This window comes from Oncorhynchus gorbuscha, linkage group LG22 (genome assembly GCF_021184085.1).
Source record: "Oncorhynchus gorbuscha isolate QuinsamMale2020 ecotype Even-year linkage group LG22, OgorEven_v1.0, whole genome shotgun sequence".
In the NCBI taxonomy this organism is placed as follows: domain Eukaryota; kingdom Metazoa; phylum Chordata; class Actinopteri; order Salmoniformes; family Salmonidae; genus Oncorhynchus; species Oncorhynchus gorbuscha.
This window is the reverse complement of record NC_060194.1, coordinates 13872348-13887176: the sequence shown is the minus strand read 5'-3', so window position 1 is coordinate 13887176 and position 14829 is coordinate 13872348. Positions and strand designations below refer to the sequence as shown.

General features: G+C 40.5%; 1 protein-coding gene and 1 long non-coding RNA gene across 2 annotated transcripts; both read right to left on the bottom strand.

Annotated features, from left to right (window-relative positions):
* Positions 1-3456: 3456 nt before the first annotated feature.
* LOC124010181 lies at positions 3457-7910 on the bottom strand. The gene is made up of 5 exons (XR_006834379.1): positions 7857-7910; positions 6217-6318; positions 6026-6063; positions 5857-5915; positions 3457-5283 (listed from the first exon to the last, which is right to left on the bottom strand). It is a non-coding gene; the product is annotated as an uncharacterized LOC124010181 (long non-coding RNA).
* A 3044-nt stretch (positions 7911-10954) lies between these two features.
* Positions 10955-14829, bottom strand: LOC124009856 (alpha-tocopherol transfer protein-like). Its single transcript, XM_046322064.1, has 5 exons — positions 14474-14829; positions 13226-13379; positions 12351-12544; positions 11849-11959; positions 10955-11628 (listed from the first exon to the last, which is right to left on the bottom strand). Exons 1-5 carry the CDS (start codon positions 14690-14692, stop codon positions 11386-11388), a joined length of 921 nt encoding a protein of 306 aa, XP_046178020.1. The 5' UTR covers positions 14693-14829; the 3' UTR covers positions 10955-11385.

The window sequence follows — 14829 nt, the reverse complement described above, 5'->3', positions numbered from 1 at the left end:
CTTAATCAATGTCCTCTGAGTTTTTAACACTGGACAAAGGATAAGCAGGCAATTCTACCACTTTTCATCCTTTTATCTCCAGCACCAACCCAGTGTCTACATACTGTACAGTGCCTCCAGAAACCCTTAGACTTTTCCCACATTGTTGTGTGACAGGCAACACTTTAAATTGATTAAAAATAGATTTGTTGTTTTGTCACTGGCCTACACACAATTCCCCATAACGTAAAAGTAGAATTAGGTTTATGGAAATGTTTACAAAAATGAAAAGCTGAAATGTCTTGAGTCGGCAAGTATTCAACCCCTTTGTTATGGCAAGCCTAATTGATTTCAGTAGTAAAAATGTGATTAACAAGTCACATGATAAGTTGCATCTCTGTACCCCTCACACACAATTATCTGTACGGTCCCCCAGTCAAGCAGTGGATTTCAAACATAGATTCAACCACAAAGACCTGGGAGGTTTTCCAATGCCTTGCAAAGAAGGCCACCTATTGGTAGACATTGAATATCCCTTTGAGCATGGTGAAGTAATTCATTACACTTTGGATGGTGTATCAATACACCCAGTCACTACAAAGATAAAGGCGTCCTTCCTAACTCGGTTGCCGGAGAGGAAGGAAACCACTCAGGGATTTCACCATGAGGCCAATGGTGACTTTAAAACAGTTACAAAGTTTAATGGCTGCGCTAGAAGAAAACTGAGGAGGGATCAACAACATTGTAGTTAATCCACAATACTAACCTAATTGACAGAGTGAAAAGAAGGAACCCTGTACAGAATATAAAATATTCCAAAACATGCATCCTGTCTGCAACAAGGCACTAAAGTAATAATGGAAAAAATGTGGCAAAGCAATTAACATTTTGTCCTGAATACAAAGTGTTATGTTTGGGGCAAATCCAATACAACACATTACTGAGTACCACTCTCCATATTTTCAAGCACAGTGGTGGCTGCATCATGTTATGAGTATCCTGGGGAGTTTTTCAGGATAAAAAATAAACGTAATGGAGCTAAACACAGGCAAAAATGCTAGAGAAAAACCTGGTCCATTCTGCTTCCACCAGACACTGGGAGATGAATTCACCTTTCAGCAGGACAATAACCTAAAATCCTGTCCTGCCAGGATTTCCTCCCAAGTCCAGGATCCTTCCCATCAAGGATCTCTTCCCAAGTCCAGGATACTTCCTCCTCCTGGGCACGCTACTTGGTCCAGTTTTGGTGGGATCTTCTGTCACGCTCTTTGTAATGGTGAGACCAAGGCGCAGCGTGAGTAGAGTTCCACATAACTTTAATGAACCGAAACTCACTGAACAAAAACAAACGTGAAGCTACTGTTGTGTACTCAGGCAACTAAATGTAGACAAGATCCCACACCAGAAAGTTGGAAAAAGGGCTGCCTAAATATGATCCCCAATCAGAGACAACGATAAACAGCTGTCTCTGATTGGGCACCATATCAGACTAACATAGAAATACCCAACAAAGAATGCCCACCCCAAATCCCACCCTGACCTAACCAAATAGAGAAATAAAACAGCTCTCTAAGGTCAGGGCGTGACACACTGCCAAAGTTTATTCTACAAAGTAGCGATTGACTCAGGGGTTGAAGACTTATATATATATAAGATATTTCTGTATTTCATTTTCAATAAATTTGCTTAAATTTCTGAAAATATGTTTTCACTTTGTCATTATAGGCTATTGTGTGTAGATGAGTGAGAAAGAACATATAGTTCATCCATTTTGAATTCCGGCTGTAACACAACAAATGGTGGAATAAGTAAAGGGGTATGAATACTTTCTGAAAGCACTATATGTGAAAACAGTATGTTTCATGATCTGTGGTTAAAAATATATGAAAAAAGGTCCTAAGAAATGCTTCCCTGCAGGAATACTACGGGACCACACCCTGCAGGATTTTGATATTCCTGCAGGATATGGCAATTCCTGCAGGACCAAGTAGATTCCTGCAGGAATCATGCAGGACCTAAACCTTTGTACAGGATATGGCAATACCTGCAGGACCAAGTACATTGCTGCAGGAATCCTGCAGGACTTTGATATTCCTGCAGGATGTGGCAATTTCAAGTTAACTACAGGATTTCAGATACATTATGTTGTGACAACAGAGAAAATATACTTTTGAAATATAGTGCAATGTCAGACATTTCAACTCAGCAGATGAGAAATGTAACCAATGACAATGTCCACATACAATAAATACAATGAATGCTATTTTTATTTGATATCAACACATGTGATAATGGTTTCAGTAGGCCCACAGTTCAGTCAATGTAATAATGTTTATACAGTGCATCTGGAAAGTATTCAGACCCCTTTACTTTTTCCACATTTTGTTACGTTACTGCCTTATTCTAAAATGGATTCAGTAAAAAACGTCCCTCATCAATCTACAATACCCCATAATGACAAAGCGAAAACGGGTTATTAGCTATTTTTGCAAATGTATAAAAAATTAAAACAGAAATATCTTATTTACATAAGTATTCAAACCCTTTGGTATGAGACTAGAAATTGAACTCAGGTGCATCCTGTTTCCATTAATCATCTTAGATGTTTCTACAACTTGATTGGACTCCACCTGTGGTACGTTCAATTGATTGAACATGATTTGGAAAGGCACACACCTGTCTATATAAGGTCCCACAGTTGACAGTGCATGTCAGAGCAAAACCCAAGCCATGAGGTCGAAGGAATTGTCTGTAGAGCTCCAAGACAGGATTGTGTCGAAACACAGATCTGGGGAAGGGTACCAAAACAATTCTGCAGCATTGAAGGTGCCCAAGAACACAGTGGCCTCTATCATTCTTAAATGGAAGAAGTTTGGAACCACCAAAACTCTTTCTAGAGCTGGCCACCCGGCCAAACTGAATGTAACAGTATAACTTTAGACCGTCCCCTCGCCCATACCCAGGCGCGAACCAGGGACCCTCTGCACACATCAACAACAGTCACCCACGAAGCATCGTTACCCATCGCTCCACAAAAGCCGCGGCCCTTGCAGTGCAAGGGGAACCACTACTTCAAGTTCTCAGAGCAAGTGACGTCACCGATTGAAACGCTATTTAGCGCACACCACCGCTAACCAGCTAGCTGTTTCACATCCGTTACATGAGCAATTGGGGGAGAAGGGCCTTGGTCTGGGAGGTGACCAAGAACCCGATGGTCACTCTAACCGAGCTCCAGAGTTCCTCTGTGGAGATTGGAGAACCTTCCAGAAGGACAACCATCTCTGCAGCGCTCCACCAATCAGGCCTTTATGGTAGAGTGGTCAGATGGAAGCTACTCCTCAGTAGAAGGCACATGACAGCCCGCTTGGAGTTTGCCAAAAGACACCCAAGGACTCACAGACCATGAGAAACAAGATTCTCTGGTCTGATGAAAACAAGATTGAACTCTTTGGCCTGAATGCCAAGCATCACATCTTGAGGAAACCTGACACCATCCCTACAGTTAAGCACGGTGGTGGCAGCATCATGCTGTGGGGATGTTTTTCAGCGGCAGGGACTGGGAGACTCGTCAGGATCGAGGGATAGATAAAAGGAGCGAACTACAGAGATTCTTGATGAAAACCTATTCCAGAGTGCTCAGGGCCTCTGACTGGGGCGAAGGTTCACATTCCAACATGACAACAACCCTAAGCACATGGCCAAGACAATGCAGGAGTGACTTCCGGACAATTCTCTGAATATACTTGAGTGGCCCAGCCAGAGACTGGACTTGAACCAGATCAAACATCTCTGGAGAGACCTAAAAATAGCTGTAGCAGGAAGTGTCAGAACTCTGTGGCTTTCCAATATTTGAGTAAATGAATTGCGCGTGGTTGTCTTGTCACATTTACAGGTGGTTTTGTGGCAAGCAATCTTTTGTTTATGCACTATTTCTGTACCAATGTACCAGGACTCAGGGTGATATTTGGATATTTGGACTCAAACCACAGTGTAGTCATTTGCCAACATATGCCATATAAGATGCCATGCTTGTAATCAAAAGCAAACCCTGCAATCATGTTGAAAACAGTAAGAAACATTAAAGGAGATGGGCCCTTAACACCATGTATGATGTTCCCTGACTGATGATGTTCCCAAGGCAACCTCTCTGAGGTGTTTAGTGTCTGTGCGTGGTTCTGGCTCACTCAAGCGGATACCAGTGGTGTAAAGTACCTCTTAAATGTAAAGTCCCAATATTTGGGGACGCTACTTGATTTTTTTAAACAGTTAATGTAGTCTGGTATGAGAACAGAAGCATCTATCAGCAAAAGCATGGTGTCTGCGGAAAGCTGAGTATCTTGGCTATTGATCTGTGCCTTAAAATCTTTGGTGTGAAGTATTAGCATATGGGCATACGAATGTTTAAGGACAGGCCGAGTCAATGACTTCATTTACATACAAGCAGTATTTTACTGGATGACTTTTACTTGAGTCATTTTCTATTAAGGTATCTCTACTTTTACTCAAGTATGACAATTGGGTACTTTTTCCACCACTGGTAGATACACTCTAGTGAACCCATTACCCTCGTTTACCACTTCTCCTTTGTGATAGCACCAGTAGCCCAAACCACAGCCCCACAAGAATGATGTGCTATGCTCTTAGGTTTGGGGGAACTTAATTAACTATGACTTTTAGGGGCAGATGTGAAAGGGAAAGGACTTGAATATTGGAACACCTTCCTCATTCCGTGAGAGTGAAAGGTTCATTAAATCAGTGCCATTAAGGGCATATATTGACTTGTATAGTGCACCATCATAAATGTAATCTGTACTATCTGGGCTGCTCTTGGACCAAGAATACTTATATTCTAATGCTTTACAGAATTTGGGATCTGAGAGCTTTTCCTCTAGTTGTTTTTTGACTAACAATTTCATAAACACTGATCCACTCTTGACAAGAGATGGCATATCCCCAGGGAGGCAAGCACACGATGTGCGATGATCTGGCACTTCACTGCCAAAGAAATACTGGCATGTTGGACAAATATACTGCATTTCAAAAGTGTCATTACAGTCAAAATACTTCATAAACCTGGCTGTTGGGAATGACGTTTTCCCCCTTTGGACAACGGAGATGTATCATGTCCAATAAATTACTGAGAGCTATCTTGGTGGTTGTGTGTCTTAGAGCATAACATAGTATTGAGAACAGAGACTCATCTTCAGTCATTTTTCTTTTGGATAGATTTCGCCCCTGTCCTCTGACTTGATTTATGATCTCCCTGCCTTGTCCATATGTGTTGTCTCCACCTGCATTGTTTCCCTGTAAGCACAACAGATACCCAGGTCAGAAGGAGGCTTATAGCCGTAGTGTTAACATGAAGGAAGGCAGATCACTAAGAAACAGACAGTGGACAGACAGTGGAACAGAAAGTAGACAGATGCAGGAGGTGAATAATGAAACAGCCAACAAAAAAAACTGATGCTTGTTGCACCTGTCAGTCCATCAACCTAAACTTAGGTATTATTCCCATATATTGGGCCTACCCTGTAGTCTTGTGGTTCAAGTTTCTTTTTTGAAGTCAGAAGGTTGGTTGTTCGATCCTGGCCAAGCCATACCAAGTTTTTAGAACATGTGACCATATGAGTCTCTGTTAGGCACTCCGCATTAAAGATATTGTACGGTGGATATTTTAAACACCATCCCCAAATATCTGACCAGTTGAGGATCTACAATGCCAAATCTGCCAACTTCTAGGATGGCTAAGTGTTCATTGCAGTTATTTTTGCCACTAAGGTTGTGTTTCAAGTCTCTTCTGTGTCCAATTCCCTACTGTTTTGATGGTGTCAGTCTACCTTCTAAGTTCATGCGATTTCAATGGCTATGTTGTTTTACCAGAGTGGATGGGCGCTGGTGGTCTTTGGTCGATCGACGTCGCTCTTGGACGAGCTGTCCTGTGTGGAAGAGCCATGCATGTCAGGTGACTGTGGCAACTGTCAGTAACATTTCAGAAAGGAGTGAGTGTATAGTACTGCTGTGCTGTTTCCCTGAGTGGAATACTTACTTGTAGCCATGGCTTGTAAGTCGTTTTCCTCTTCCAATCTAAGGAGGGTAGATGATGAGATGATTAAGGATACCTCAGACAAAATCCAACCAATTGTCATTATCAGAAGACAGTTTTGATATAGACTGTTTTAAGTCCATAGAGGTACAATCGATTCGTTATGAATGTCTGAAGAATCATACAGTAGCTACCTTTCTTGTTTGTTGACCTGTGGCTATCTCCTTTTCGTCCGTCTTGGGACTGGCGTGGGTTCTTGGGAGAGGTAGGTTTTCAATTTCAACTAGGCCTATAGGCTAGATGACATGAATGGGCAGAATAGGTAAGAGGGCATTGAAAAGGAGTTTAAAATAGTTTACCAAGCTACTCAGAACAGTGTTTCCCCTACGATGGCAGTAGGCATGGCCAATGGCATGGTTTTAGATGCATTTTGCTGTATTAAAGGGGGTTAGAGGCCCATCACAACTACTCTCCTACTACAGTCCTATCTCACACATACACTCCCATGCTCACGAAGGTTCTAGTATCAGGCAGGGCTATGACTACACCAGTGAGAGGAACCATTTAAGTTCCTGCCTAGAAACAGAGATGTATTTGCTGTCTAGATGTGTAAGGAGTTGACACCGCCTATTAGAAGGTTATGAATGTATGTGCTTGTGTAATCGTACCTTGTCCTTGCAGTTGTATGACCCAGTGGGTGAATAAACTTGGTGTGAGCTTTTTCTAGTTGTCCATTTGAGTTCTGAGAGAGAAACTGCAGTTTCCTGCAATTCTACACATTTTCCAATGGCTTATGTTATGTTATTATGCTACTAACATTTTTGGGGAGTTTGCAGGAAATCCTATTTTAATAATGGGCATGGTAAGAATTGACTACCAAAGTGCGGGTCATAATTTCCATGACATCTTCTAGCAAAATCTGTAAAGCGGTTCCTTCATTAATTTATTCTATAGGATATTTTTAGATTCACTTAAAATACGGTCTGTGTTTCGTGTAGGCTTACACCCTCTTTTCCAATTTTATAACTGTGTAGATATCCATAGGACAAGGTCACTGATCAATATTGGCTAAATATATGCAAAGATATTTATTTTTTTGTAGAGTGGATTTATGTACGTTGACAAACGTTACCTATCCTAGTGAGATTTACATGGGTAACAAAACGCCGAGGCGGTTAAAGCAAGAAACACAGACCTTATTTGAAGTAGGTCAAGACATTATCGATGGAAGACATGAACGGTAAAATAACGAAGGAACCTCTTTCAAGTTCAGCCGCAAGTTATTTCAGGAATTATAACGCGTCGACTATTTCTCTCTAAACCATATACCTTTGACTATTACGAGCCTGCTGCTGCCTACCACCACTCAATCAGACTGCTCTATCAAATCATAGACTTAACTATAATAAAACACACAGAAATACGGGCCTTAGGTCAAATCCGGAAACTATAACCTCGAAAACGAAAAAAAAAAAGTTTATTCCGTTCCGTATTTTATCTAACGGGTGGCATCCATGAGTCTAAATATTCCTGTTATATTGCACAACCTTATGTCATAATTACGTAAAATTATGGCAAATTAGGCGGCCCAAAATGTTGCATATACACTGACTCTGCGTGCAATGAACGCAAGAGGTGACACAATTTCACCTGGTTAATATTGCCTGCTAACCTGGATTTCCTTTAGCTAAATATGCAGGTTTAAAAATATATACTTGTGTATTGATTTTTAAGAAAGGCATTGATGTTTATGGTTAAGTACACATTGGAGCAACGACAGTCGTTGATTGATTATTTTCTTATAAGATAAGTTTAATGCTAGCTAGCAACTTACCTTGGCTTACTGAATTCGCGTAACAGGCAGGCTCCTCGTGGAGTGCAATGTTATCAGGTGGTTAGAGCGTTGGACTGGTTAACTGTAAGGTTGCAAGATTGGATCCCCCGAGCTGACAAGGTAAAAATATGTCTTTCTGCCCCTGAACGAGGCAGTTAACCTACCGTTCCTAGGCCGCAATTGAAAATAAGATTGTGTTCTTAACAGACTTGCCTAGTTAAATAAAGGTGTAAAAAAAAAAATCGGCACCCAAAAACACCGATTTCCGATTGTTATGAAAACTTGAAATCGGCCCCAATTAATTAATCAGTCGACCTCCAGTCTGAATACTTTCCAAATCCACTGAATATTCTGCAGGATTCCTGCTGGATTGTTTTTGTCAAGGGATACCTGCATAATTCCTACATACAGTAATTGTCTTACAGGAAAGTTGCCCCAAAAATCCTGTGGGATATCCTGCAGGACTTCCCTTACAAAAAATTCTGCATGAATCCGGCAGAATATATATTTGGTGCAGGATTCCTGTAGGACTTCTTTGTAAGGGTGTAACCACATTTCCATCCAATTTTTGTTCGAGTAAAGTCATACCGGTGAAAAAAATCACAACAGCTATGATGGAAACAAGAAATGTGGTGGGATCTTTAGATCTTTATGTGTCAGTAAAATAAATTGTGATGGAAACGATTTATTGCGCAATTGTTGATAGAATAACCATCCTGTAGAGGTAAATGTGCAGTCACACGATGCTATGTTGTATGGTCCTCCCACTACAGCTTTAAAAAAGCATGCACATTTTATTAAGCTACAGATTAAATAAATGATGACTTTCACAGGATGGAAAAGTGCACGGTGATGAGCTTGATGCTCCTTTCCAATAAATATTGAGGGTCTTAATTTGTATAATAGTGACATGATGATCGGTCCTTAGCTGCAAATTTGAAAATAAGAATGATCTTGCTCTTTCTTATCAATCTCATCATATAACCTAACCCCATACTCAACTGGCGGACTGTGATCCGGACCCAGAACGGAGTTAATACTGACCATAGGCCAATAAATATATATGTACAGTGGGGGGGGGGGGGGGGAGTATTTAGTCAGCCACCAATTGTGCAAGTTCTCCCACTTAAAAAGATGAGAGAGGCCTGTAATTTTCATCATAGGTACACTTCAACTATGACAGACAAAATTAGAAAAAAAATCCAGAAAATCACATTGTAGGATTTTTATGAATTTATTTGCAAATTATGGTGGAAAATAAGTATTTGGTCAATAACAAAAGTTTATCTCAATACTTTGTTATATACACTTTGTTGGCAATGACAGAGGTCAAACATTTTCTGTAAGTCTTCACAAGGTTTTCACACACTGTTGCTGGTATTTTGGCACATGGCATATTGCTGCAGAATGCTGTGGTAGTCATGCTGGTTAAGTGTGCCTTGAAATGACTTAAATGTAATGTAAATGTAAATTCTAAATAAATCACTAACCGTGTCACCAGCAAAGCACCCCCACACCTCCTCCTCCATGCTTCAGTGTGGGAACCACACATGCAGAGATCATCCATTCACCTACTCTGCATCTCACAAAGAACCAAACATCTCCAATTTGGATTCATCAGACCAAAGGACAGATTTCCACCGGTCTAAGGTCCACTGCTCGTGATTCTTGGCCCAGGCAAGTCTTTTCTTATTGGTGTCCTTTAGTAGTGGTTTCTTTGCAGCAATTTGACCACGAAGGCCTGACTCACACAGTCTCCTCTGAACAGTTGATGTTGAGATGTGTCTGTTACTTGAACTCTATGAAGCATTTATTTGGGCTGCAATCTGAGGCTGTTAACTATGCTGCAGAGGATAAGTTCATTAGAGGTAACTCCGGGTCTTCCTTTCCTGTGGTGGTCCTCATGAGAGCCAGTTTCATCATAGCGCTTGATGTTCTTGAAATGTTCCAGATTGACTGACCATCATGTCTTAAAGTAATGCTGGACTGTCATATCTCTTTGCTTATTTGAGCTGTTCTTGCCATAATATAGACTTGGTATTTTAGCAAATAGGGCTATATTCTGTATTCCACCACTACCTTGTCACAAAACAACTGATTGGCACAAACGCATTAAGAAGGAAAGGAATTCCACAAATTACATTTTAACAAGGCACACCTGTTAATTTAAATCATGAAGCTGGTTGAGAGAATGCCAAGAGTGTGCAAAGCTGTCAAGGCAAAGGGTGGCTACTTTGAAGAATCTCAAATATAAAATATATTTTGATTTGTGTAATACTTCTTTGGTACTCAGTGATTCCATATGTGTTATTTCATAGTTTATGTATTCACTATTATTCTACAATGTAGAAAATAGTAAAAATAAAGAAAAACCCTGTAATGAGTAGGTGTGTTGACTGGTACTGTGTATATATACACAGTATATTTTGTTTCCTCTGCCGAGCCTAGACCCCTTGTAGTGGTATCATATACACACACACAATACATGGAAGAAATGTGTACAAGTGCAAGAAATTAGCTTTAAAACATTTCTCTCCACCAACAAGAGGGGTGTGAACAGTTTGGGGTCGCATGGGTTGGGAGGTGTTTTTTTAATTTTTAGATTGGACAAGTTTGGCATTCATTACAAGTTTGTGTGACAAAACAAAACCATGCATAGAGTGGAAAATGCAATGCAAATACATTGAATTTGTTTTTAAAAAATCTGATACATGAGATCTTTAGCGCAAAAGTGTTTATGTGCACTACGTCATCACGGACAGCCTTCTCTCTGCAACAAGTCTGTTTTGATGGAAACAAACCTTTGGTGGGAAAATGTGCATATTTGTTTAATGCAGATTTTATAACATTTGCATGAACATCTCTTGCAAATTGGATAGAAACCTAGCTTGTGACATCACAGGGTAGAGTGAAAAGTGTTTTTCAAAACTTGTAATGTATTTCTAGCCAGAGGGAGGGTATTTTCATGCTCCCCACGTCACTGCGGATCTCAGATGTAATCGGCTAGAACTTTAGATTTTCTTTCTACAAAATGTAGAAATGTGCCATTTTCACATGTTGGCATTGTGCTGAAGATAATGTAAAATGAGGTTGAAAAGTGGTGGAATTGACCTTTAATCTTCATAATTAAAACACCAATTATAGTATAAAAATACAAGTTTCTAATACAGTAGACATTCACAAAATTGAACAAATAGCTAAAACATACATCTTTAACCTTGGTCTTAGTTATAACACATGGTAACAGACAGTTGGCTGTATACTGATAATATACTTTAAAACCCATAAAACAGGAGATAGAGAAAAGTAGTCTAGGTCTAATTCCAAACACAATGTACTCAATTATTTTGAGCATTTGGTCCTACCATCATCAACTGACAAACTTAATAACCAGGAAACTGGTAGTAAACTTGCATATAATCTTGGACCTCGAGAGCTAAAGATGTGCACCCCATCCACTTCAGAAGGATGCTACGAGTTGTGTGCTTGGTCATTGAGATGCACTCTGCGATGTGTAGTCCATTTGGAGTCAGGAGCTGTAGGCAGACTGGCTGTCAGGGTCAGGTTCTGGGTCTGGGTCTGGGGTGACCTCATCTCCTGCAGGGCAGGTGGAGAGCTGGGTGAGGCGTTCCTCAGACTGCAGAATGTGGGAGGTCCACTCCTCACAAACCTCCTCCATGGAGGGGCCGCTGCCCCCGTACTCCTGGGGGAGGATGTCTTTGGAGAAGAAGCCACTCAGCGTCTCTTTGAAATTACTGCCATGCATGTGGATCTAGGAGTAAGACAGAAGGGAATTGACATGGATTAGTATCACTGTTGTCATGATCAACATTGTCATCAGAGGCTGCATTATCATCATTATCATAATGGGTTATAAACACCTGCTCTAAACAACATCTGAGGTCACTATCATCATCTCAATCACTCCTGTTGACAATGTATGAAAGATGAAGCAATAGTCATAGTGCAAGAATATAAGAATGGTGACTGACCCGCTGTTTGATCTTATCAGTCAGGAATGGACGGATCATGGTGAAGACGGGCCTGAAGAATATGGGCTCATTGATCAGATGGATCCCTCGCACCTTCAGAGGAAACGAGTCCTGACAAGATCACATTTACACAGGAGGCTTATTACAGTATTATTATTACAGGCTTATTCACAGTATAGCTATTGAGTATGTAGCTATATTCTGTAAGATTAACATGAGATCTCTGCAATACAGATAACTCTGGATCCAGACCTAAACCTAACCTTCAAAAGTATTGATCATTCTAAGATTATTTCTGAAAGCAGAGGAGGGGCCCTTTAAAAACAACAGTACTGGGTTCTGTTCATTAGGCACCAAACTAAAGAAAACAGACTGAAACAGGGAGGGACTACCTGCAATGGTTCAATAGGAAATCATTTTTGTTTTCAGTAGCAAAACTTAAAAGTAAAATAAAAATCATTGGTTTCCTAATGAACACAACCAAGTTCAACTAATAGCCTACCGTGAGCACAGAGGACATCATCTTTGCCAGGGAAGAGTTGATCTGTAGGGCATGAGCGAAGCACCATCCCTGCATGTCGAAGATGGCCTTCAGTCCATTCCTCTGTGTCTCGGTCTCCTGGACGATCAGCTCAGATGTGATCAGACTGACACGGAACACCTCGTAAGCTGTGAAATCTTTAGGGTTCCACTGACCTGAGGAGACAAGCCAACACATTGCAAATGACATCTCAAAATGACAACTTCTCAAATGGCCCAGTAGAACAGGGTCCTCCAGCCCTGTCCCTGGAGAGCTACCGTCCTGTAAGTGTTCACTCCAACCCTAATCTAGCACACTTGATTCTAACAATTAGCTGGTTGATAAACTGAATTAAGGTTAGTTACAACTGGAGTTGGAACAAAAACCTACAGGAGGGTAGCTCTCCAGGAACAGGGTTGGAGAGCCCTGCTGTAGAGTACATCAATTCTAATCTTGACATCGAAGCCAATTCAACTGCTTTTTATAAATTATTCCCTTCTATTCAGGGACTGATTTAGACCTGAGATTGCAATACATGAGAAAATGAATCGCTGCAGTATTGCTGTTATGAGTACATGATGCATGGAATGCATGGAATGCTAAGGCAAATGTATGAAAGTGTGTATTCTTATTTTAAATGTATTTAGTTCTGTCCCTCAGCTGTAATTATCTATTAATGTTATTTATTATGCTATGGTTTGTGTAGAACCCAGGATGAGTGGCTGCTGCTTTAGCAGTAGCTAATGGAGATCCTAATAAAATACTACAATTACTAAATACTATATTAGGTGGTTTTATGCAGTGGTGCCATTTGCCTTGCCTGACACCGAGACCACACCATATAGATGAGGACTAACCGATCCTATAGATGAGCACTCTGCTGCCACTGAGGTCCCGGTCCCTCAGCACTCCATGGTAGTTATTCTGGAGGAGTCCCAGGACAGAGGACGGGTGCAGGTTGGCATTGATCTCTGGGCACTCTCTCCTCCAACGCTGGTAATTAATTAGTAGCTATAAGGATGGAGGGAGAGAGGAAGCGAGAGAAAGAAAGATGGGAAAGAAAACGTATTTTAGATTGCAACAGAGAAATAGCCAGCGGTCAAGCCTGTCAAATCATGTCAAGCTATTGAACCAAGCAGGACAATGAAAATTACATTCTGAAACGGGAGGATGGAGATCGACACCTTTGACTTTTTCTGAGAGATTGCAATCAAAATAAAGAATTAAAAATATCCGTCTCAACTACATTTTTTTAAGTCACTAGCAACTATTCGGAGGTAAGTTAATATAATATTTTGTCATTTAGAATTTTAAAAATTATATATATATATTTTTTTAAATTATATACACACACACATTATTATATATATACACACACAGTGCCTTCGTTAAGTATTCAGACCCCTTGACTTTTTCCGCATATTGTTATGTTATAGACTTATTCTACAATTGATTAAATAAACATAAAAAATCCTCAGCAATCTACACACAATACCCCATAAGTTAAAAAAAAAATGTTTGCAAATATAATAATAAATAACTATTCAGACCCTTTGCTATGAGACTCGAAATTGAGCTCAGGTGCATCCTGTTCCCATTGATCGTCCTGGCAGTTACCCCAGTACTTGGGAAAAACGCCTATTTTCTAAAAACATTTAATTAAATAACGTTAACTTAAAAAACGTGTTAACTGCGGTCACTTATTTCCCTTCATAGGCAAACAAACTAAGTGTGACCATCGTCCACATGCCTCACATTTACCAAACTGTTTTTTTGTGTAGGCTCTAACCACTAGGGTAGCCTAGTGGTTAGAGCGTTGGGCTAGTAACCAGAAGGTTGCGCGTTCAAACCCCCGAGCTGACAAGGTACAAATCTGTCGTTCTGCCCCTGAACCCACTGTTTCTATGCCGTCATTGAAAATAAGAATTTGTTCTTAACTAACTTGCCTGGTTAAATAAAGATAAAATAAATTGTTCTTGGGGGCATCGACCTAACTCTCCTTCACTGACAGTTTTGATTCCAAGTTCTAAACAACTGCTAAATACATTGAAAACATGTCCTAAATAGTTTAATGTTACAATAGTTAACCCACCGCGGATACCAACCTTCAGTGACAGCTCAACATCAAAGTCTCTCGCTCTCAGAAACTTTATTAGAAAACTGTCCGACCAATTCAACCTGTCCTGCGGGTCGATGACGTCTTTCTGTGCCTTCTGTCTCAGTTGTAATAAATAACGTTGGACAACATTGGAGTCGTCGGGTAAACTATTTAGGTCTCCTTCGTAATAATTCTCCTTTACAGACATGTCGGAACTGTATGACATTTCCCGCCCACCACACACACAAAAGTAGGCTACTCTATGTCAATGGGAATGGATAAACTTCCGTCCATGCAGTCAGAATGCAACTGAAATAATTTCTGCTCTTTAACCCGCATGCGGCTCACCTATGCTAGGCCCTA

Coding starts and splice junctions, on each gene's coding strand:
- LOC124009856 (XM_046322064.1), bottom strand. CDS start 14,692: ATGTCATACAGTTCCGACATGTCTGTAAAGGAGAATTATTACGAAGGA. Junction 11,960..12,350: donor TGATGTCCTCTGTGCTCACG/GTAGGCTATTAG, acceptor TGATCTTGTCAG/GACTCGTTTCCTCTGAAGGT. Junction 11,629..11,848: donor CTGATAAGATCAAACAGCGG/GTCAGTCACCAT, acceptor TCTTACTCCTAG/ATCCACATGCATGGCAGTAA.